This window comes from Gossypium hirsutum, chromosome D09 (genome assembly GCF_007990345.1).
Source record: "Gossypium hirsutum isolate 1008001.06 chromosome D09, Gossypium_hirsutum_v2.1, whole genome shotgun sequence".
NCBI lineage: Eukaryota > Viridiplantae > Streptophyta > Magnoliopsida > Malvales > Malvaceae > Gossypium > Gossypium hirsutum.
The window spans coordinates 35,985,846-36,010,758 of NC_053445.1; the positions used below are offsets into that span (position 1 = coordinate 35,985,846).

The following is a 24,913-nucleotide window of genomic DNA, read 5'->3' on the forward strand; positions in this document are numbered from 1 at the left end:
TCAGTGACATCAGGACACATATCCAGACTTGTCCCACCACTATAAAAGAGCCATGCAAACAACTTACACAGAGATTCACGTTTTTGGTTAATAAGATATATTTAGAAGTTAAAAATATGCTTCAAGCCTATGTGCTCTTCGTACATTTAAATTTGAGTCCCTATACTTTTATTTTAAAGAATTAATATCTCTAATTTTTAAAAATTTAAAAGTGTAATTGTTCACTTGATTAAAATTATCTATTAAATTAGTTGGTGTGACATTTTGAAATATATATAAAAAAACCATTCAATAGCAAACAAAAAGATGATATTGCAATGGGTTTAAATTTAACAGATAATTTTAACAATAATAACAATTTTTAAAAATTACGTCAATATTTTATAAAATATTTAGACTAAATAATGACATTTATGTACAAAATTATATCAAAATTGAAGTATATAGATTAAGTATTAAATTTGGGCGTAGTATAAAGACTAAATAAAATTTAACCATTGTTATATAATCTTTGAAAAAGGCAAAAGGCTAGAGGTATCTAATTCAAGAATTCAATCATTGTACTTTTTAGACTATAAAATTTAAGATCCTCTTTTAAATTCGCTAAAGTGATATTTTGGTAATTATGTAACAAAAAATGACATTGCAATAGACTTAAATTTAACAAATAATTTTAATAGCATTAATAATTCTATAAAAATCATGATATCATTTTAATCAAAATAAAATATTTAAACTAACTAATGATATTATCAAAGTTGAGATACCAAATTATATAAAAATTAAAATATAAAGATTAAATCTTAAATATACCAAAAGTGGAAATTCATCATTGGTATATAGCAAAAACTGTTGATAGGTGTTACGATAAGGATATTTAATTTGTAATTTGCTGTCAGTGAATATACAAGCAAATTACAGTATAATTTAAGTTCATGCAAATAAAACTTACTATTAGATATTAAAATATATTATTAACACAGGGTATTAGAAGAAAAAGCATATCAGGGAGCAGTTTGTAATTCAAAATATCAGCTGTTTGAATCCATCTTTATAATTTAAATCCTGAATCTCCATGATTATCTACTGAAACAAGCAAGGACTTGAAACATTTTACTGACGTTTATGGGTACAGATTAAAACAAACAGATAACTTACATGAACTACTCCTTCGAAGATTTGTTGATAAGTGATTTGTGAATGTGCGGGATAACACCGCCGCCTGCTATTGTTCCCTTAATCAAGGTGTCAAGTTCTTCATCACCCCGGATAGCTAGTTGCAAATGTCTTGGTGTGATTCGCTTAACCTTCAGATCCTTGCTTGCGTTACCTGCCAGTTCTAGCACTTCTGCAGTCAAGTACTCGAGAATTGCAGCTGTGTATACAGCAGCTGTTGCTCCGACCCTTCCATTTGCACTAACCCTTGTTTTCAGCAGTCGATGGACACGACCCACCGGGAACTATAGGAGAACATACAAAAATAAGAAAAGTAACTGATTATGATTTAGAAGAACCAACTGGCATTCTACTTGTATACAAAGTATAATAAAATGTTCAGTCTATCATGTATCCTACAGAAGATGATGCTAATATGCCATGATAGCATGCAAACCGCAAAACAAGTTAGGATGCAGTGAATACACTCTTAATTCAAACACGGAAAAGGAAGCTGATTTCAAGATTCCAGAAACCCATTGGCAATAACCAAGTCAAGTTCCAGATACCACAAGAACCATTAATAAGCTTGTAACTGAGGAAACCTATCCCAACTGGCTGAAGAATATAACCAATTCAACCATCATATCCACCAAAACCTACCAAATGGCAAAAGTTCAGGGTAGTAGGCTATTCCTATGGTGGCCATAATGAGCCTAAGAAGATGCAGAACCAAGATTGAGGAGGTGCAGTATGTTGACAGCATATAGGAATAGACCAACTCATACATACCTTTTGATTCATAAATTAATGAAGCCTGCCCCCCTCCCTTTTTCCTTTCTCTCTATCTCTAACACATGATGGCAAATGTTGTTGTGTGTAGACTTTACCGGATCAGAAAAAAATTGGTTTATAATTGACAATACTATGAGCCATCTTTTTAGATGAAACTAAAAGACCTGCTTTGTATATAAAAGTAACACGCATAGCATTTATCACAATCAACAAGACCTTAATAGACATCCACATCGCTTTATTCGAAAACTCAGTTATCGTCCAAATTGGTAAAGACTTCAGATAACAAAATGTCAATGTCTACTAATGACATGGCAAGTAGCTGTAGCAGGAAAATTGCAAGCAAGTCATATGCAGATAAATTTCAATTCAATTAGATCAACCAAAACAGAGAAATTGAAACGATATTTAATAATCAAAACAATTGTAAGAGACAAATACTGCTGAAGTATCAATGCTTTATCAAATGAAGCATATCCTGAAATGTTGGCATTTGACGGGGAGCAAGGTTACTATCTAATCATTTCTCACAGACCAGATCCTCCTTCACTTTAAATTTCAACAGCTCCTTGGCATAAGGAAATTACATTCAAATCTAAGATGCTATAAAACTAATCCACTAGATGCAAACGCCTGAACTAGAGTAATCAACAGGAGCATATTGTCCAAACTCCAATTGTGTTGCTCTGGCTCTTCATTTTTTTCAAAGTACCTATGTCAACATCCATATCAGACATCGGTATAGGGGTATGATCCTCCAAATACAAGGAAAGCTTAAAAAGATTGCCGTGCTGCACACATTCCTGTATCCAACACTTATGCCCAGTCCAAGTAACATAGAACCCTACACCCCATCATTCCCCCCTTTCTTTCCCTACTCATGGAAATAGTAATTAATAAGGCAGAACTCTAGACCATAATTGTTCATAGAATACATAAGGTAACCAATAAAGAGCGTAAAACGTAATTGTTCCAGTATTGTCAAAAGTGCAAAGGTGCACTCTGGGTGCTGGAACCCTTAAATTACTTCAGGTGCAAGGCACAAAAAAAGTGCTAGCCTGAGTGAAGTAAAGAGCAATATGCGTATGTGTGAGTTTTTGCAAGTCTGTGTGTATATATAATATATAAAGCTTAAGATATATAGTAAACTCCAAAGTGTGATCTAGTTTATCTACAAAACATGCAATTTTTTTATTGGTTAATATGCATAATTTCCTTATGGTCAATGTTTGTTGTTGAATGCTCAAATGTTGAGAAGTATAGAGTTTGATATTATCTTTTTCTTACTAGTAAAGGTTGCACCTGATCAAATGGGCCTCACTTGGGGGTCTGAGGCGTTTTTGTTGAATAATGCAAGGCGTGCCTAGGCACACGCCTTGACAACACTGAATTGTTCATAATAACAATTCAACCATCAAGGGAACCAAAGTACTACCGTTGGTAAAATCTTTCACAACAAAGCTACAAGGTTCATTTATAAGGCCCATATTACCGTTGGAGAAAACAATAAGCATATACAGTGCAAAAATGTCCACAAACACAAGTCAAATAGAACAGAAACAAGCTAAAACGATTGGACATGCATAAGAAGCCAATAGCCAGCTTATCTACAGAAAACACTTTAACATAGCAATTTTTTTTACTTCGATTTGAAGCAAAAGAAATAGCTAACTACTAATGTAAATTCCTACTTAAATAATTCCACTGCAATTTCAGAAGCACTTTTATCTAAAAACAAACTAACTAAAACACCATTTTCTTTGATCTGAAACTATACTTTTTGCCCAGAATTAAAGAATAATTCATAAATTAAGATTAAAAAAAATTCTAAACCACGCAAATCATCAGAATATGAGTTAATTCAAGCAGAAAATTAACGGCCGGAGAGAAAAGAAAGAGAAACGATAAAGGACCTGGAGACCAGCGCGAGAAGAGCGAGAGACGGGTTTTTTCTTGTCCTTGTCCTTTGTGGATTTGCCAGCCGTTGTCAACCCTTTCGCACCTTTTCCCGACATTTTCCCGCAAAATTACTTAGGGTTTTCCCGCCGGAAAAAAATATCGATGGATTGCTTGGGAGGGAAAGCTAGATATGGATAACCTTTTGAGAAGTAAAACAGCGAAAAATGAAACGAACGGTTTTTTACTTTTTGGACCTTCTAGTACGTGGCTTCTTTCTTTAGTTGACGATATTACCCTCCAATATCTTCCCAAACTACTGTTTTGGATTCTATGAGAAAATTAAAACGTGGGAAATACAGTACTTTTGTTGGCTATTTGGGATAAACAGTCACTATTATTAAATTATTTATAAATTTACATTTTGGTTATTCAATTTTAAAAGTTATTAAATTATTAAAATTGTTATTTTATGAAATTTTCTATTTTTATTTACCTGCTTTAATCGAAAATTCACTTCTTTTTCTCTTTTACAATTCAATTTGTTTTCTTAAAATAACTTTAAATGTCATGAATCTGCGAACCGATATTCAAATAGCTTTCTTCTCCAATCTTCGATACTGACTATCAAATCAGCTTGGATCTAAGGTATGCTCTTCTACTTGTCGATAGGTATTGATCCACTGTACTGGTCGTTGAATTGTTGCTTGGAGCTCGCTAGTCGAACTTTATTTTTTTGAAGAAAAACTTAATAGCCCAATGATTTAAATAAAAACTTTTAAATAGTTCAATTACTTAAATGTAAACATTCGAATAATTCAATTATCATTTTGTAACTTTTTGAAGTTAAATAACCAAAATGTAAATTTACTATAATTTAGTGATATTAGATGTAATTGAGTTACCTTTTAATTAAGAAGTAATTATATACATATATATATTAGTTTTTTTGGCTTTATTGTTAAATAGACCTTTGAAGTATACCCAAATTTCAAATTGATTTTTAAATTTTTATTTGATTAGAAGCAGTCTGTATACTATTCCGTCTCAATTTATTAAAAAAACAAGATATCAAACATGATTCATGACACATTTTTATTGAATGTCGTATATTTTTTGAGTAAAATGAGACAAAATTAATAGTAAGTTGTTAAAAAAAAATCCAAAGATGTTATAATTGCAAGCAATCTTTTCTTTTCTTTTCCCTATATTAAGAAATAAATTTTCAGAAACTAACATCTTGTTTGGTTTGGTGTATTGGCATCGGTGGGCCCCACCTAATACCTCTCTAATCCGCCGTTTGGTTCAGCGTATTGCTAATACGCGTGTATCCCGTTACTTTCCTAATCGGTGAAAAGCACCGATTTCTATTCTCCCATTCTGCCCAGATTAGAAGACGCTACCCTAAACCCTCCCTCTTTTACCCCTAATCGATCCCCTTTGTTTCTCTTCTGTTTTCCACCTTCATCCGAATTGCTTCCTTGTTTCATTGCTTTTATTTTCTGCCGATTTGGTCCCAGTTTATTTTCTTGCCTTTTCTGCCGATTTGCTCCCCCGATTCTTTTCTTTTCTATTTCGGCCGATTTGCTCACAGTTTCTGCCGATTTGCGTCATCGGTTAGTTTATGTTTCCCGATAGATTAATATCCTTTTCTATTGTAGATAAAAACCAAAACTTTCGAGGTAAATATAATCTATTGTTTTTATCTAATCGGTTTCCCCTTTTGCTTTTTTCAGGTTCTTCTTCATTGTGCCCCGATTTGCTAATAGGTTAGTTTTCCATAGTTATTCTGTTTGTATTGCATGTGCGATTGAAATGTGTTTTCTGTTGTTGGTTAGGCTTAAGAAATGCATGTTGTTGATTTGCTATTATTGTTGTTATGGATGTTGTAGGGAAAATTATGCATGCATGTCTTTTCATCAGCATAGGACCGACAATCCTTTGAAAACAATAGTCGGATTAGGCTTAACAGATGATCCTTTGAAATTGTTCTCTCTTCTCTGCTAACCTTCGCTTTTGAATTTATTTATTTTTGATGATGGATGGTTTTTTATAGCCAAATTATGAAGTTTGTTTGATCGAATTTCGATAACTTTGAAGTGGTTCCCAGCGTTCGAAGTTGTTCTCTCTTCTCTGCTAATCTTCGATTTTTGTTTGTTCTGTTGTAATTTTTGAGTCCTTTTTTGATCTCCAAAACCGAATGAGATTTCTTCTTTTGTTTGTTTGTTTAAGTGCCTGAACTGAGTCGTTTTTTTAATTTGGTCCTCTGAAAGTAGCAAAAATAGGTAAGATGAAAATGTTAGATGATAACGAATGTTCAAAAGAATTTATAATGTTAAGAATATTGAATTTCATGCTGAGTGCAGATCATAGAAACTAGAAGCTGTTAGATGCAATTTGTGTAGTCTGGCTTTGGGTATATGTGTGAAGATACTGATACTGGTACTTCAATGTCTTTCATGTATTCCATTTTTTCTAAAATAATTATACATACACATGGTCAGTTACATAGATATCAGAGACCTTATGATTTCAATCTTGTAGGTAAGTTAAAGTACTTGTACATTACAAATTCATGTTTGAAGAGTTTATAGGCGATAAAGATTTTGTTGGTTTGTTCTGGACATTGTTTTGATAGTCTGCTGGAAAATGTTATTTTAGTTTGTTAGTGAGTAGAAGATGAAACTGTTGTGGCAATTGTTTTGATTGTCTGCTGGAACTTGTTCTTGATTTGTTAGTCAGTAGAATATGAAACTGGAACTTTACTTGTTCTTGATTTGTTAGTCAATAGAATATGAAAATGGAAATCAAATGCTGTTTGGGAGTTACTTGCAGGACCACTCTGTTTATAATAAATTAATTTCATTAAAATACCTTTCCTTTTAATTAATTTTCATGCCCTTCATGATGTTTTAGGGTGAAAGTTTGTAATCTATTTACCAAAGCTAAATTATCATTATATTTTTCTTTATATGACATTTCACCGACCAAAGTAAGCTAATTGAATGTGATTAATTGCTCTCTTTTTTATTATGGTTTACGTCACTATCTCTCAAACCATATTCATTTCGTTTACTTTTGTCTCTAATTTTTTTTACATTGGTATTTAAATTATTTTTCGATTATTATTTTTAGTCAAATAATTTAACGAGTTTAAAAAATAAATACTCCATTCGATTATTATTTTTATTCATATTTAACAATCTTATTTGCTTATCTGGTCTTTCACTTGTATAATATTTGTCATGAGAGCATTTTTAAGTTAAAAATGTCACTTAATCCAATTTAACAAAGTAAAAGGATTAAATTTTTAAAATTATAAATAAAGAAATTAAATTTTAAATGTGTAAAAAATATAGAGACGAAAGAATAATTAAACCAAAAATTTGGGCTTGTGACCTAATCTATCAAAAAAATATCTTCATGCGGCAAAGGTTAAGAAGATAGAGAAAAAATTATTGCGCCTTATTTTCCCATGATTATTTAAATGATTCTTGAATGAAATGATTGCTAATACATCTATATATATAATGTTAATTTTTTTAATTTGTATATAATTTTAACACTAATTAAATAGTAATTATTTAAAATACTACAGGTAATTTAATATAAATTCGATGTTGAATTAAATTATAATTATTATGATACTAATAATGAGAACATTATTAATAACATAAATATAATTGTAATTATTATAATTTTTATCTTTAATATTAATAATTTGAAATTAATAATAAACATGAAACCTGTTTGTTATGTATTAATGTTGATATAATTTTATGTGGAGAGAATTATATTTTTATATTAATTAATAAAATTTATCATATATATTTCAAATAAACGTAAAATTAAAAGATTATATGCATGGTTAAATTACTTTTGTTAGTGTTTTTAGTATCGAGTTTCTTGTGAATTGTGAGTGAAGTTGTTTTTTGGTCAATTATACATACACCAACAATTATACATACACCAACAAGTAATTTTAGGTCAATTATACATACATCAACAATTAATTTTAGGTCAATTATACATGCTTTATAATTATCTTATTGTTTGGATGATTCATAAAGAAATAAAATTAAAGTTGCAACGATATCATTTAGTAGATACTATTTTGTTTCGTGTGTTCTAAATTTGTATTGTTTATTTTTATTTGATAATGTGTAATTGCAACTTCAATTTATTGATAGTGTGTTCTAATTTTAATATGTTGCAGTAATGACTCGTCTTCCTTTAATTGCACAAAGTGTGAGGCGTAAAAGAATTGGTCTTGCATTGACATTCTGGTTGGAAATCTGTAGAATTGCGGTTTGGTTCTTGTTTAGAATGGGTGCCAGCCTTAGCCTACAGACTTATAGACCAAGGATTAGTCCTATACCTTAGATTTTTATGCAAAACGGGATTATGTGAAGAGGCTTGTATATGCTAGTGACGAGACTTGTATTGAACAAGTTAGGATGAATAGAACTGCCTTTTTTAAACTATGTGAGATGTTAGAATCGATAGGGGGATTGAAGTCGTCAAGGTTCATGCTTGTTGATGAGCAAGTAGCAATGTTTTTACATATCATCTCCCATCACCTGAAAAATCGAGTTATCAAGCATCACTTTAGAAGGTCCGGGAAAACTATAAACAGAGCATTTCATAGTGTTTTAACTGCTGTCATACGCTTACAAGATGTCTTATTTAAAAAGCCGGAGCCAATTACAGCCGATTCTTCTGACACAAGGTGGAAATGGTTTAAGGTAATAGACTGAGTTTTATATATAGCTTGTACAACATTTAGTTGACTTAGGTTTAAATTAGTATTCTAACACAAGATTTTATATCATGTGATATAGAATTGCTTAGGTGCTCTTGATGGAACCCACATAAAAATTAGGGTGCCAACAGTTGAAAAACCTAAATATCGAACCCGAAAAGGTGACATAGCAACAAATATGCTAGGTGTTTGTACACCTGAGATGCAATTTGTTTATGTTCTTCCTGGTTGGGAAGGTTCAGTTGCCGATGGACGGGTGCTTCGAGATGCCATTAGTAGAAGACATGGACTAAAAGTTCCTCATGGTACAGTGTATACTTAGAGGAATTTGAATTATTCATTAAGATCAAACTTTGTTTGCTGAATTAATCATTTTTTAGCCAATTTATTTTATAGGTTGTTATTATCTAGTTGATGCTGGATACACAAATTGTGAGGGATTTCTTGCACCATTTAGAGGACAGCGATATCATCTAAACGAGTGGCGTCAGGGTTATCAGCCAAGTTCTCCGCAAGAGTTTTTTAATATGAAACATGCCTCAGCACGTAATGTCATTGAAAGATGCTTTGGCTTATTAAAACTTAGATGGGGAATACTTAGGAGTCCATCGTTTTATCCTGTAAGGGTGCAAATAGAATTATTATTGCATGTTGTTTGCTCCATAATTTTATTCGAACCCATATGAGTATTGATCCCATTGAAGCGGAGCTGGGAGAAGGATTACCTACTAATGTGGTGGATGACGATGAACCGAATATCACAAATATTCATCCATCGGATGCTTGGGCAACTTGGAGGATGGAACTAGCCAACCAAATGTTCGATGAATGGCAAGCATCTAGAAATTAGTTAGGTTTAGGGACAAATTCAGTTTGAATTGATTTGTTGATGTTATTTTATGTATCTACTTTATGAAACTTTGGTGGTCTTTGATTAAAATTCTGTATTGTACTAAACTTTGTTGAATTATAATGTAATTATCTTTTCATTCAGCATGTGTTATAAATTTAAATTTAGTATTGAACTACCGATATAATATTATAAACTGTTCACCCAACAATTAAATGATATTCAAAATAGTAAATAATGTTAATTTGTTTTTTTTTTCTTAAGAACAATATGTCAGGTGTTCCACCAACGGGTGCTTCTTCTCAAGCTTCTCGAGGAAGCAAAAGAAAATGGGTTCTAGAGGAGGATGCAACCTTGGTTTCTTGCATGGTGGATTTGCACAATGTAGGAACATTTAATGCTGATACCGGGTTCAAAGCCGGTTATTTGAATGAGCTAGAGAAAATGCTAGAAAAGGCTTTACCAAGAGCAATGTTGAAGGCGAAACCAAATATTGAATCTTGGATTAGGTGCCTAAAAAGGGAATGGTCAGTCGTCTACGACTTGCTTAATGGCCAAAACAACAGTGGTTTTGGTTGGGACGAGCATAGGAAGCTCGTTGTTGCTGAAGATGCAGTTTGGGAATCATATGTAAAGGTAAAATGTATTTCAAGTATTTATTTGTTTTTTTACAAAACTTATAACTAATATGATTTTCTCATTTTTTTAGAGTCACAAAGAAGCCTCTCAGTTCAGACATCGTTCTTTCCCTTACTACAACCAGCTTACTGCGATATACGCAAGAGATCGGGCGACTGGGAAAGACGCTCAAACAGCTGCTGATGTTCTTGAAGAAATACATGTTGAGGATGAACGTACTACATATATGAATGAAGAGAGAAACACATTCTATGACTGCGAAGCTGACGTCTCTTTAAACAACATGGATGTTTCTGGTACAGATCCGTGAGGAGATAGAGACCAAGGGGGTTCCTCATCTTCAAACAAGAGAAAGAAGAAATCTGATGCTCGTGATAATGTGTATTCTTCATTTGAGGAGGCTGCCACATTGTTGGGGGAAAAAATCCAGGCCGTTGGCGATAAAATCAGTATGAGTATTGCCTCCGAGCTGGTAGTTCAGCAGAAGTCAGAAGAAAAGATGGAAGAGAAAGCTTCAAATTTATATTCAGCCTTATGGTCAATTGAAGGTTTAACCGACGATCAGCGGTATGATGCTTTGAGTAAAATTCCCGATCATCCAACTCAAATGATCGTTTTCTTCAGTTTACCTTCTGTTGCCCGATTGGAATGGGTCAGAAGATTTCTTTCTCACCATTAAATATCAATGTTCAAACTTTTTGATGTTGTAAAACTATATAACATATGGATTATGATGTACAATTTCATTTTCATCTAACTTTTTCTTAGTATAAGTTAATTACGTTTATGCAGAATATAATTCTCAAGTTATATATTGATTTTAGTAAATTCATAAGAACATTTTATGAAATTATATTTAATAATAATTATTTTAAATTGTATTTAATCATATATTTTAATTAAAATATATTTTATATTAATTATAGTATCATATATTATGATTTGAGTAAATTATATAAGAATATGAATTATTAAGAATTTTATTAAATTATATATTTTAATTAAAATATATTTAATAATAATTATGTTAATTTATATTTTACAGTATCATATATTATGATTTGAGTAAATTAATATAAGAATATGAATTATTAAGAATTTTAGTAAATTATATATTTTAATTAAAATATATTTAATAATAATTATGTTAATTTATATTTAACAGTATCATATATTATGATTTAAGTAAATTAATATAAGAATATTAATTATTAAGAATTTTATTAAATTATATATTTTAATTAAAATATATTTAATAATAATTATGTTAATTTATATTTTACAGTATCATATATTATGATTTGAGTAAATTAATATAAGAATATTAATTATTAAAATTTTATTAAATTATATATTTTAATTAAAATATATTTAATAAAAATTATGTTTAAATATGATTAAATTATTTATTATTGATAATAATAATCTTATTAAAATTTAAATAACAATAACAATAATCATTTACCAAAACAAATTTATGCTAAGGGTATTCTAGTCATTTTAGTTTTTTCCATTATGCTATTACACCTCTATTCCATTCAACCAAACACAAGATTACTATTACGCCTCTATTCCATTACATTCAACCAAACAGTTGATTTGCTATTACACCTCTAATCCAATATACCTCTAATCCAATACAGCGAACCAAACGCACTGTAAAATAAATTTTAAACATATACATGCTAAATATATATTTAAATCCAGCACTCATTCAAATATGAGAAACTGAAGTTTATATTTGATATAGAAAAGAAGCAAGAACCTAGATGGTGTAATGAATTGAATATTACCGATCTATGTCTTCTCAAGTGCATACTTCCATAACTGAATAATACATTTCTCCATCATTCACAAATGAATAAGATCATTATTTCTTTACGTTGCTTCGACTTTTTACTTTGCTCAAGATATTTCTACTTGATGCTTATTGATATAAAGTTGGGATTGTAAGTGATTGTTAGTAATAAGAGTTAGAAGGGAGGAAAAGTTTTTGCAGGTGTGCGTGTGAGAGAGAAGATCCCGTTCCTTGAAGGCCTTAAAGAGGGGCACTGCCAGTCCTTATTGAGGTGCCAAGTGTCACTCTTGTGCAGGCTTTGTAGTTGATCTACTGACTTTTTTCCTTTTCCTCGTAGGTATGAGTTGTCAAGTCATCACAACGGATCAATGTGGTGTTCAGATGGCAAATGTTCTATCCATGTCAAGGATGCGGAAGCCCACGTCATGGGTTCGCGGTGGCCTTTAGCTCAAGGTGTTGATTTACAAGATCGGTTGCAAACGGGGTGAGCTTACGAGGTGTAGATATAACAATGTTCTTGTCCAACACATTTGAGACGTAGGTATTGGGAAATAATCTCCTAAGAACCCTCTAAATACATTCACGTATTTTAAATAAATTAAACATACATACTCAAATCCGATATTCACACCCAAATCCGAGTAACTTCGGTTTCTGATCCTAATACAATTCAATGCAGCTTATTCTTTAGCTAAGTAAACAAATAGTACAACGAAAAGGAGATCAATCTGTCCAACTGTATTAGCAGTTTAATGAATTAATTATTACCAATCTATCTCTTCTCAAATAAACAGAAGGGAATCAATTGACAACATCAAGCACCAGTTTTCGGGATTTCAAAACTGACCATTTCAAACGCCGGTAATAAGCTGCTTGGAGAAGTGCAAGTGATAGCACAAATATCCACTTAAACCCCATCTGTATCAAAATTTCACACCAAATTCAATGTCTTAAGTAGAGCTACCTCAGCTCCCATCTCAAACTGTGCTGAAATGGAAAATAAAACAAAACAATAGGGAAGTCTCACATACTTCAAGTTGAGATATTCTAAGCTATGTTACTCTGACTTTTTAATTTTCTTTAAGTACTCATGTCTGATACAAATCCAAACAAGGATATAGCCGTACAAGGATAGGACTGTTTAAATATATAAAATGACATTAGAAGTCATTGAGACACATCCACTAATCTGGCACTCACCCCTATATCCGAGTAATATGACCACTAACTTCTTTTACTAGTATTGCATCTGAAAACACTAAACTCAAAAGTTTGTTTGGTTCTATGAGCATGCTCAAGCATACAGATTTCCTATTGCAAGAACCATAAAAGTGATTAATTAGGCCAAAAATCAATCATCATTGATTCATTTCACATGATTTTAGCCAGGAGATGGGATGATTTTCACTTTTTAAGTAGATATATCTATGTAACAGGATCAAAGGTCAACAGTCAAGGACCTAGTTTAACTGTACCAACTTATTTCCTATGGAACATAAAGCTCTATGCAGGGGCAAAAAATACTAACCAGTTTTCTCTCTTCCATTTCCGGTTCAGCCGCCCATGATAAAAATGTCACCACATCTTTCCCCATCTGCACCAAGATTGCCAAAAGAACATGAGATGAGACATTTTCTTGAGCCAATGAAGCTAGCACAATGATCTAGAACTGGATGGTTAAGAAGATTACTTGGGCCTCTGTAGCTGGAGTACCATCTTCATATTCAATAGCATCATCGTTAAGCATTTTCGGCATAGCTATTGCACCGCCAGGAAAGTAAGGGTTATAATGCAGACCTTCTCGAATCTAGGATAGAGGAGTATCATACAACAGATGTTATAAAATCATTGAAAAGTGAAAGACAAGAAAATGTTACTTTATAATGTTTCCCATCATCAGAGTAAGAGAGCCATATTTTACATAAATTTGCTTTATATGTACTATCTTAGCAACACATACTGTCATAAGTCTACATCCCTAACCACCATCAAATTATAACACACACACACCAGAAGGGCTAGCCATAATGAAAGAAACCGCACTAATGAAAGTACAAGGTTTAAAACCTGAGCTGTATCTTTGAAGTTGAACATGATGAGACGATTGTACACTTGCCATGAGACAGATCATAGATTTCCATATTCATTAAAATTTTTTATGCAAGTGGAAGAAGAAATTACCGAGATACCAGCAGGAGGATCACGATAACCGGTTAGAAGACCAAACACATAGTTCTGGCCATTATGACGAGCCTGAAAGGACAAAGAGTTAGACATTGAAATTACAAGGAACTCGATTTGATGCTTATTTTCATGAAATCAAGATGCTAGAGACACCTTGGTGATAAGGCTTAAGTCTGGGGGATATGCACCTCCATTGGCAAACCTAGCTGCTTGTTCATTTGCATATGGCTGTGGGAAACGATCACTTAGCTTACCAGGTCGGGTGAACATCTCACCCTCATCATTAGGGCCATCAACCACTTCAATCTCAGCTGCCATAGCCTTTGTTTCTTCTTCGGTGTACGCCACACCAACGAGATCTCGAAATGAGATTAGAGACATTGAATGACAAGAAGCACAGACTTGTTGGTAGACCTGGTGACCCCTACGGATACTGCTCATGTACAATTGATCCATATTAATCAAACATACAAAAATAATAGACAGCATCCATCAATTATAGGTATATGTTTGACATTATACAAAGGCACTAAAACATGACAGAAAATTAGGAAAACTAAAGCAGTGGAACATTCTCTTACAAGAACATTCAATTTTTGCTGCAAAGAGATGGTGTAAAGAAATGAAAAAAAAAAAACTTACGAAGCATGGTCATATGAGCTTAGTATGCCTTGATGAGGCCAAGGATAGTTAGGAACCGCCAAACCATGCTCAGCCTCATCAGAATAAGCTATGGTGGCACAACCCAAAAGCCCTGAGACCCCTGCCCCAAAGAGTGCAAGGGATCCTAGTCTATCTCCATCTTGCTTCATGATTTGGCAGGGCAATGCTGGAAGAGTCTGCAAAAAGTGTTTAACAACCATGTAAGGGAATAAAAAGCTTTCATCCCAAAGTAAGAAAAAAATTATAAAATTTCATATTGGCATAAACTAATTTCGTATTCCATGTTTTATAATATATTTTACGCGTTTAGCACAAAGTGCTAGTCCTATCCTGTCTTTCCAAACTTCTTCAGAAAATTTGCCACATGAACTATACCAAGTGTTAAAACCAATTCCAAAAACATTTTGTCCGTTCAAACATATTTGAGTCTACAACACTAAAAGCGCTAAACAGATGGTGGTGACTTGGTTAATGAAAGCCTCATGATGACTACGGATATTCTAAAACTTAACAAGGCATTAACCAAGTAAAAGATAATCTTGACAAAACAACTGCAATATTTCAGGCCGGCTACAAGAACCAAGACATGAATCATTTATGCAGGACATACAAATCATCTTCCTCCAATTATTCTTATTCACCACAATCCTCTCTTCAAGTTCTTATAGCGTCATATCATTATTTATCACCTCCAACCATGTCGTTTTGATCACTCCTTCAACCTTTTACCCTATGCAACGTCAATTTGCTCCATCCTTCTAACAAGTACACCCTTTAAAGTTTAATCTATAACATATGTGGCCAAACCATTATAAACAATTTTCTCTCAACTTATCCTCTATAGGAGCTATCCTAATTTCTAGACGAATATCCTTATTTCTTTGTCATTCCTAGTCTTTACTGCATATATATCTTAACATCGCATCTTTTGTATATGTCAGATTCTTGTTAGACCAACATTTGTGTATCATATAGCAAGCAGTCTAGTAGTTGTACTATAGCACTTCACCCTCTAACTCAAAGATGTATTGTAATCAGACAAAATTCTTGTTGCATTTCTCCACTCTAGCCACTCAACTGTGATCTATGCTTAACAACTCCATCAATCTCCTTGTCTTTCACAATTATCCCTCTAGGTACATGAAGCCCCTGTTATTGGCATCACTTAACCATCGAATATAATTACATCTTAATCAAATATAACCATATACTTAGTCTTCATAATCAACGTGCTTCTAGTGTTTATCTCCAAATTTTTATACAGAACATTTTGTTTTGTCAAGCTAGCTAAACCTTTTTAGTTTTGAAGCAATCCTGCTATACTCTCCCTTCTGTTACCCGAAATGTTTCATAAATTACAGACATTGATGATAAACATAACAAAACACTCATGCATGGATCATTAAACTTAACAAATTAAGCTTCAATTTTTGTATAGGTAAAAAAATGATGATGAAGGGAATCGTACCTTAGCATCATGAGACTGACGAGCCAGTCTCGAAAGAAAGCTGAGCTTCGCATATCCTGATTCGAAATTCAAAAAAATTCAAAATTAAAAAAAAAAGAGAGATGAATTCATATTTAAATAAAGAAACAAAGATGAATGAATTAAGCATGGATACCGGTCCTGATTTTATGGCCTAAACCTGTAAAAAAAAACATGAAAGAAGACAAGAATTCATAAAGAAGCAGAAGTAAATGCATTCATAGCAGAAAAAATTAAAAGGAAAAAAAGGGATTAAGAAAAAATACCCATGCTTGTTCAAAGAGAGAAAAAAAAGGAGAACAGTGTCAATGGACAGTTTCTGGTTGCAGTTGCAGGCAGAGAGATTAACAAAAAGGAGATAGAGAGAGAACGAATGAAGTGGCGACGCGTGTATTTGAGATTATGGTGAAAATTTGAACACCTCTCGTATTTTCTCCTTAGTTGAAACAATACGCGGTCGTATTAAAAGAATAGATGAAGATTTGGTAAATTAATGGTGGGTTTGGATAGGAGATTGGGTGTGGTGCGCTGCGTTTAGTTTACTTTTTATTTCATGTTATAATATTCTTATAGTATCTAATCTCACTACCACTTGCAACATATTTTAATATCTCTCGTCTAATTGTTGAAGTTAGAAGTGATTCGATTTAAAAAAATTGATTTTTTTTTTATTTTAATTTAATCAATTTGAATTATTTAATTTTTTCGAGTCAACTTAAATATGTAATTCGAGTTGAGTTTTATAATTTTAATAACTTGAATAATTCGAATAAAAAATTGATGTAAATATCTTTTTTGTCTCTATCGATTTTAAAAATGAATAAATTGATCTATCTCTCAATAAAAATTCAAAATATTTATAAAAATTTTAAATTTTAAATTTTTTAAAATTATAAATTTTTAAAAAGAATCTAAAGAATATATAAAGAAAGATAAATTTTTAAAAAATTTCTAAAATAATAATTGTAGGACCTAAATAAATTAGTTAATGATTCAAGTTTATCACATCAAAATATTTTTTGAGCCCACAATAAATACGTAAATATTCTCATTCGAAGGAGAAGTGACTCAAAATTTCCCATGTGTAAATTACTTTTATTCAAATTTTTATTTTATTTCTAAAAAACTATTACTTAACATACTTCCTATTGATATTTAAATCGTAAAGTATTTCCTATTGATATTTTGCCTTCATTATTCAAAATATGAGTAAATTAGTTTCTTCAAAATATGAGTAAATTAGTTTTTGTACATTAGATAAAAAAAAGTTGTTGTTTTGTTATTTTCTCGCTATTTTGTTACTATTTCACTATTATGTTGCTATTATTTAGTTGTTATTATTTGAATATCATTTAACTTTTGTTTTATTGTTAATTTTGCTATTATTTTAGAGACATTTGCTTGCTAAGTTGCACCTATCTTATCGTTATTTAAATATAAAGAATTTTTTAAATTTATTTTCAATTTATTGAGAAACATTTATTTTAATGTTTTTAATATATTATATATTTTAATTTTTTATATAAAAATAAAATAAAATATTTTTAATACAATCCGGGTCAGGCCTAAATTTAACATCTATAACTCAAATTTTGACAAAAATTTAAATTCACTTTTCGAATTGAGCCAAGCTCGAACCTAAAATTTTGTTAGGCTTAAACAACTTATGAACAAGTTTATACCGGATGCATTTAGTAATGTTTTGGGTTGGTAGTTGGCCCATAGTATATTACGGGTCGGATCAGAAAGCCCAATAAGGCTTCTCTTTGTTTCTGCATTCTCTTTTAAAGTTTAAACCCTACACAAAACCCTTTTTCTCACCGCTCCATAACTTCTCCTTCACTTTCCCACCTCCCAAACGGACGTCACCATCCAATGAATTACCGATTCCAAAACCTCTTAGGCGCCCCTTACCGCGGCGGAAACGCCGTGGTAACACAAAACACCAACCTAATCTCCCCCGTAGGTAACCGCGTCTCCGTCACCGACCTCGTCAAATCCCAAACCATTACCCTACCCATCCAATCCTCCAGCAATATCCGCCGCATCGCTGCTTCACCTGACGGCGTTTTTCTCCTCACCGTTGACGACAACAACCGTTGCCTCTTCATCAACCTCCCTCGTAGAGTGGTGTTGCATCGCATAACGTTCAAACATCCAGTAAACGCCGTCAAGTTTAGCCCCAATGGGAAATACATAGCTGTTGCAGCGGGTAAGTTGTTGCAAATATGGAAATCTCCTGGGTTTAAGAGGGAAGTTTTTGCGTTTGAGTTGGTTAGAACATTCGCTGATTGCAATGATAAGATATTGTCAATGGATTGGGATAATGAATCGAAATATTTGATTGTTGGGTCTAAAGATTTGACTGGGAGGTTGTTTTTTGTGGATAAAAAAAAGGGTAATTATAAAAAACCATTTTTGTTTCTTGGTCATAGGGATTCTCTTGTTGGTTGCTTCTTTGGTGTTGATAAGAAGAAGAATAGAGTTGATAAAGCATATACTATTGCTCGTGATGGTTTTATTTTTAGTTGGGGTTATAGTGGAAATGATGTTAATCGTGATGCCAGAGATGACGATCTGATGGATGTGGAGCCACCCTCTCCAGGAACGCCGGAGAGGGAAGGTGAAGATGGGGAAAGAATTGGTAAGAAAAGGAAGGATTCTGACGGGAAAGAAAGTGGATTTAGTGAAGGTGAGGGGTATTTGAATGGAGACAAATGGGAATTGTTGAGGAAAGATTGTTTTATGCAAGCTCCTGCGAAAGTGACCGCATGTGATTATCATAAGGGACTTGATCTTGTTGTGGTGGGATTCTCGAATGGGGTTTTTGGATTATATCAGATGCCGGATTTTGTTTGCATACATTTGTTGTCGATATCAAGAGAGAAGCTTACAACAGCTGTGTTCAATGACCTTGGAAATTGGTTGACTTTCGGCTGTGCAAAGTTGGGGCAGTTGTTGGTTTGGGAGTGGCGGTCAGAGAGTTATATATTGAAGCAACAGGGACACTACTTTGATGTGAATACTCTGGCATATTCGCCGGATTCACAGCTCTTGGCTACTGGAGCCGATGATAATAAAGTGAAGGTAAATGAAAGTTTGAGAGATGTTTTAAGGGTTTGAAACTTACCTGGTTGATATGCATTATATAGGCCTTTTATTTTCATGGTTATAGCGTCGATTTTCAACTTTTAAGAATCTTGTGCAATATATATGCCTCACACAGCTTTTCAGCATGTATTTCACTTGAATACCTGAAACTTTAAAATTTTCTTGCCACAGGTATGGACCGTATCGTCAGGCTTTTGCTTCGTAACATTCAGTGAGCATACTAATGCGGTTACTGCACTCCATTTTATGGCTAATAACCATTGCCTCTTAAGTGCATCTCTGGATGGGACTGTTCGTGCATGGGACCTGTTGCGTTATCGAAATTTTAGAACATTTACTGCCCCTTCTCATAAGCAGTTTGTTTCTTTGGCAGCTGATCAAAGTGGTGAAGTGATTTGTGCGGGAACTCTAGATTCTTTCGAGGTAAATTGGTTAATGCTGTTTGATTTTTACGTTCCCATGCAAACCACATTTCATGATTTTGTTTTCTTCGTCATCATGTTTACAGATTTTTGTTTGGTCAATGAGGAGAAACCTTCTATTGGAGGTTCTTAGTGGTCATGAAGGTCCGGTTCATGGGCTGATGTTTTCTCCTACAGATGTGAGCTGACATTTCTTCACTTGTTTTCTGCGGATTCAGTTTGTTTTAAGTTTCCATTTATATCCATCGTTTCTATTCTTTATTCCAAAGGTGTCTTCTAACATTATCTATCAACTGTTCACCTATCTTTATCTGGCGTTATATAAGCTGTGCACCTCTGGTTTCTTTATTTTTAGGCAATATTAGCTTCATCATCATGGGACAAAACTGTCCGGTTATGGAATGTATTTAAAGAAAAAGGCGCTGTTGAAACATTCCGACACACACATGATGTTCTGACCCTTACTTACCGACCGGATGGGAAGCAACTAGCATGCAGCACATTAGATGGACAGATTCACTTTTGGGACCCTATTGATGGCGAGTCAATGCGCTCCATTGAAGGCCGTAGGGATATAGCTGGAGGACGACTCATGAGTGATAGACGATCTGCAGCTAACTCAAGTTCAGGAAAGTGTTTCACAAGCTTATGTTACTCTGCTGATGGGAGTTACATCTTAGCTGGAGGAAATAGCAGATATATCTGTATGTATGATGTTTCTGATCAGGTAAAGTTTAAATACATATAAGTTATCCACGTAGTAGATAATATACTTTAATTTGAACATTGAAGCCTATTTTCACCTGGTTAAATGTTATTTTCAGATTGACCCCCCAAAAATTTCATTTTTGGATTATTTTAGGTGCCATTCAAACCATTGCTTCTTTTGGCATTTTAGATGTATGTGTATATGAGCGCCATAACATGCCCTTCTTTAGTTTACTTATGTCTAACACCTGAAAAAAAAGTGATCATGACATGCTCCTCTTCTTTTTGGAGATATTTGTTTTCAACCAGTACTTATTTGGCTCAATCATTGTTGAGCCGAGTTTGAGCTTCAGCAACTCGAGTTATTGAGCAAGCTGAATTTCAGTATCATGTGAGCTTAATCAAACTTTTTAATTTATATATGTTTTAGTATGGAGAAGCCTTGGTTCGAACTTGAGTTTGAGCATAAATAATTGACTTTGCAAATGATTATGAAAATAGCGCTTAGTTTTTACTAGGTAAATGAGCTGAATCAAGTGAGCTTGAATAGATTAAATTTTAATCTTGAATCAAGTTTCTTACAACTTGAGCTCAGCTCGGCTTGATTCCCTTAGTCAGTAGTCAGCACCCATGTTCCCGTTCCTATGTTCTTTTTTCATTAGTTCAAGCTCTACAACATGCTTTCCACTCATTTTTTTTTGTTCCATTTGAAACCAGGTTCTACTTCGACGATTTCAAATAACTCATAACCTCTCTTTGGATGGAGTTCTTGACTTCTTAAACTCGAAGCATATGACAGAAGCTGGTCCATTGAATTTAATCGATGATGATAACAGTGACACAGAAGAAGGTATTGACAAGCAAACCCGGGGAAATGTGGGATATAATCTACCAGGATCCATGCCTAATAATGGAAGGCCTGTCATCCGAACAAAATCCCTTAAAATTGCTCCAACAGGACGAAGCTTCTCAGCAGCAACAACAGAGGGTGTTCTTGTTTATTCAATCGATGACTCATTTATCTTCGATCCCACAGATCTCGACATCGATGTTACACCGGAGGTACTTTCTTTTTTTTTTCTTCTCTTAATTTTTGAGTTTCACTAAATTTACTAATGTGAATTAATTAATCATAATTGTTATGTAGGCCATAGATGCAGCACTTAATGAAGAACAGCCAAGCCGAGCTTTAATTCTTAGCTTGCGTTTAAATGAAGATTCACTAATTAAAAAGTGTATTTTCTCTGTCAATCCCGCTGATGTTCCAGCCGTTGCTTCATCAATCCCTTATCGGTACTTGCAAAGATTAGTTGAGGCTTTAACCAACCTTCTTGAAAGGTGCCCGCACTTAGAGTTCGTGCTTCAATGGTGTCAGGTAGCCTTCTGGTCATTTTATCAAATACCTTGATGTTCGTTTGTGTTTTGCTTTTGACATGGTTCGAATCATTTTACCGCAGGAACTCTGCAAACTTCATGGCAACTCTATTCAGCAGAATTCCAGAAATCTTCAACCCGTTCTAAAATCATTGCAGAAGGCAATCACCAGAATTCACCAGGATTTAGCAGATACATGTGCTCTGAATGAATATATGCTTCGATATTTATGCTCTGTGAGTGTCAAGAAATGAATCTCGAGCGTCTTTAATCAGTCAAAATTTTGTCAAATATCTTTAGAAGAAAGGTATTTACGGCTCATTACGACCTAACCTGGACCCTGATAGCATTAATTACATGAAGAACACACATGCTACTGTTGTTATAGGCATCATCATGAGCATAAGTCGGAGAATATTGCAGGCATCTGACGTCAATGGGGGTATGTTGTAGAGTCGCGGATGACATTCCGATGGGAGGTGCTGATTCATTGTTGTTTTTATATATGCTTAGAAATATGGAAAGTATATTCACCTGTTTTTCAAATTTCATTTGATCGGTAACTGCTGATTGTTTTGTTGGCGTATATTTAATATTTCAGTATCTGTTTCCCAATTTGCTCCTTCCAGGAAATATCAATCCAATCCTTCAAAAAGTCAAATGGATTGATTTAAGCTTGCGGATGAAGAAAAAATGTTATAAAAATGGATAACTGGAGTGGAATACACGAAAAAGATTATACAATTATCAACTTTCCTACTGTTTTTAATGTAATTTTACCATACATCATTGGACCTAACCTCTTAACCTTATTTTAGGATATTTTTCCTTCCAACTAAATTCAAGGGAGGAAAAACATAGTCTAGATAGAAGAGAAATGAATTGGGTTATACCAAGTATCCAATTACAAACCCTAATTCCCTCCAACAAATTTGGGTCGAAATTATTAAATTGTATTAAATTAAAATATATATTTATATTAATAAAAATACACTTTTACCAGTTTAATAATTTATATTTTTTAATTCTTAAAAAATTAAATAAAACTTGTCAATTTTATTATTATTACTAATTTAAAATTATAAATTATAAATTATAAATTTTATAAATCATAAAAGCTAAAAGGAAAAATTGGTACATAACCGTCACTTCTATCACCATGTCTCGTTTGAAGTAGCACAAATAGCGTCACTTTAACCCATCAATAATAACCGGATATATGGCATCTTGGGACAAACAACTAATGATATATAATACCCAGAAGGCAGCTCCTGCTCCCACACTCCTACTCTCTCTCTCTACCGCATCTCCACACAGTCAAACGGATTGAGAAAAAAATAAAATAGTAAAAAGACAATTTTTATTAAAATTATTTTTTTTAAAAGTGAAAAGGTAAAATTTTTATTATTAAAAAAAAAGCTAAAACAACAAAGTAACACAACACACACTCATAACAACGAAGCGTTTGCAACCGTACGTTATCTAAAACCACTCACGTACATATTGCAACTATTATTATTATCTTAACCCTACATGCTACCCTAATCCTTCCTAGTAACAGTAGCCGGATAATTATGTTCATCCTCATCGGCATCAGCCATTCCAAAGGTATGTTTCACCGCATCAGTCGCACCTTGTGCCGCGTTCCTCACTTTCTCCCCCGCCTGCTGCAGTATCCCCCCGCTTGTCTCCTTGGTTTCCTCCGCCTTCCCTCTAGCAGCTCCCGCTGTCTGTTTTGTCTTGTCGTTGGTTGTCTCGGCGGCCCCTCTGGTCTTCTGCTTCGCTGCTTCTGCTGTCTCCATTGTCTTTTGCTTCGCTGCTTCTGCTGTCTCCATTGTCTTTTGCTTCGCTGCTTCTGCTTTCTCCTTCATGCTCTCCTTCATTTGCTCACCCTTTTCCTACCATAAAAGAACATAATGTTAAAGAAAATCTGGTAATGAAAAAGAAAATGGAAGGACGAAAGTGGTAATTAATAATATTATTACATGAGCTCGGCCTTCAGCTCGACCAGCTTTGTAACTCTGTTCATGAGACGCCATTTTCTTTTCTTTTCGCTTCGAATTGTGTAACTGTTTGTTGGGGAGTTTACTATTGCATGTGTGGTTTCTATTTATAGGGAACTTTGGGACATTACGGATGAAACACGTATCTTGTTTATGACACGTGTGTTGGACGTGCTTGCCATGCAGTGCTATACACTTGTAGTATGGATAAATAAAATGTGTTTTTGTTTTTGCAGGATTTTGTTTGATTACCCAGCCTATGGTGCTTCGACGCGTGGCAGATGTAGCTATATGACAACCACGTATTGGTTCTAGAAAGCTTTCACATTTATAAGGATTAGATATTTAATTATATTAAAAAATGTTAAGATTTTGGATCAAATTTGTTTGAAAATTATAGAACTTTAATTTATGTCTAATATTCTATATAAATTATATATATATTTTTGTACTTTTCATGTTTAATTTAATATTCATATTTAAGATTTGTGGTTATTTTTTTAATAATATTGTTTTTAAATTTTATTATCTACAATCAAATTTCATACATTATCTAAATTTATAAATAATTCTAGGATTTGTTTTTAAAAAAAATATATTATAAAGAGAATGAATTCATTTTTAATTTTGTACATAAAATGAAGTAAGAGGTAAAGCATTACCCTAATCGGATTTGAGTAGTTCATTTCTTTTATTATAAATCAGATTTAATTGATTCAAGTTAAATATCTAACAAATTTGAAATTCTAAATTTAACCCTTTCCAACTTTTTTTTATTCTTACTTAACTTTTGAAAAAATTAATTAGTATTCATGTCATAATGATAAATTTAGTCTTTAATGTTTATTAATTTTATTATTTTGATCTTATCATTTTTTGGTCATTTTGACCACGGCCTTTAAATTTTAGTTAAATTATTTATTTTTGGGTGGAAATTTGATTGAACAATTAAAACTTTAACGGCATTGATGTGATCACTTGCATGATAGTCCATGTATAATTTATAAAAAATTTAAAAAAAATTTAAAAAATCAATAAAATTCATTAAAACTTTTAGAAATTTGTTT

General features: G+C 33.0%; 4 protein-coding genes across 7 annotated transcripts; 1 reads left to right on the forward strand and 3 right to left on the reverse strand.

The window, feature by feature from the left end:
• Positions 1 to 987: 987 nt before the first annotated feature.
• LOC107891684 (probable histone H2A variant 3) lies at positions 988 to 4,113 on the reverse strand. The gene is made up of 2 exons (XM_016816541.2): positions 3,864 to 4,113; positions 988 to 1,460 (listed from the first exon to the last, which is right to left on the reverse strand). Exons 1-2 carry the CDS (start codon positions 3,963 to 3,965, stop codon positions 1,164 to 1,166), a joined length of 399 nt encoding a protein of 132 aa, XP_016672030.2. The 5' UTR covers positions 3,966 to 4,113; the 3' UTR covers positions 988 to 1,163.
• Positions 4,114 to 12,452: 8,339 nt separating this feature from the next.
• LOC107891683 (cytochrome c1-2, heme protein, mitochondrial) lies at positions 12,453 to 16,667 on the reverse strand. Of its 2 annotated transcripts, none has more exons than XM_016816539.2 (9): positions 16,495 to 16,667; positions 16,365 to 16,388; positions 16,211 to 16,266; positions 14,722 to 14,918; positions 14,233 to 14,512; positions 14,077 to 14,148; positions 13,586 to 13,702; positions 13,424 to 13,489; positions 12,453 to 12,813 (listed from the first exon to the last, which is right to left on the reverse strand). In XM_016816539.2, the coding sequence occupies exons 1-9, from the start codon at positions 16,496 to 16,498 to the stop codon at positions 12,697 to 12,699; spliced, it is 933 nt and encodes a 310-aa protein (XP_016672028.1). In that variant the 5' UTR covers positions 16,499 to 16,667; the 3' UTR covers positions 12,453 to 12,696. The 2 variants fall into 2 exon arrangements, with proteins under 2 accessions (XP_016672028.1, XP_016672029.1); XM_016816540.2 differs by having other exon boundaries at positions 12,453 to 12,882; positions 16,495 to 16,631.
• A 1,364-nt stretch (positions 16,668 to 18,031) lies between these two features.
• LOC107891682 (periodic tryptophan protein 2) lies at positions 18,032 to 22,458 on the forward strand. Its single transcript, XM_016816537.2, has 7 exons — positions 18,032 to 19,315; positions 19,511 to 19,762; positions 19,848 to 19,940; positions 20,117 to 20,488; positions 21,187 to 21,531; positions 21,617 to 21,844; positions 21,927 to 22,458. The coding sequence occupies exons 1-7, from the start codon at positions 18,104 to 18,106 to the stop codon at positions 22,095 to 22,097; spliced, it is 2,673 nt and encodes an 890-aa protein (XP_016672026.1). The 5' UTR covers positions 18,032 to 18,103; the 3' UTR covers positions 22,098 to 22,458.
• A 770-nt stretch (positions 22,459 to 23,228) lies between these two features.
• On the reverse strand, positions 23,229 to 24,416 carry LOC107891681 (late embryogenesis abundant protein D-7-like). Of its 3 annotated transcripts, none has more exons than XM_016816536.2 (3): positions 23,829 to 24,416; positions 23,704 to 23,741; positions 23,229 to 23,670 (listed from the first exon to the last, which is right to left on the reverse strand). In XM_016816536.2, exons 1-3 carry the CDS (start codon positions 23,880 to 23,882, stop codon positions 23,385 to 23,387), a joined length of 378 nt encoding a protein of 125 aa, XP_016672025.1. In that variant the 5' UTR covers positions 23,883 to 24,416; the 3' UTR covers positions 23,229 to 23,384. The 3 variants fall into 3 exon arrangements, with proteins under 3 accessions (XP_016672025.1, XP_016672024.1, XP_016672023.1); XM_016816535.2 differs by having other exon boundaries at positions 23,229 to 23,634; positions 23,668 to 23,741; XM_016816534.2 differs by having other exon boundaries at positions 23,229 to 23,741.
• Between the last annotated feature and the right edge of the window lie 497 nt (positions 24,417 to 24,913).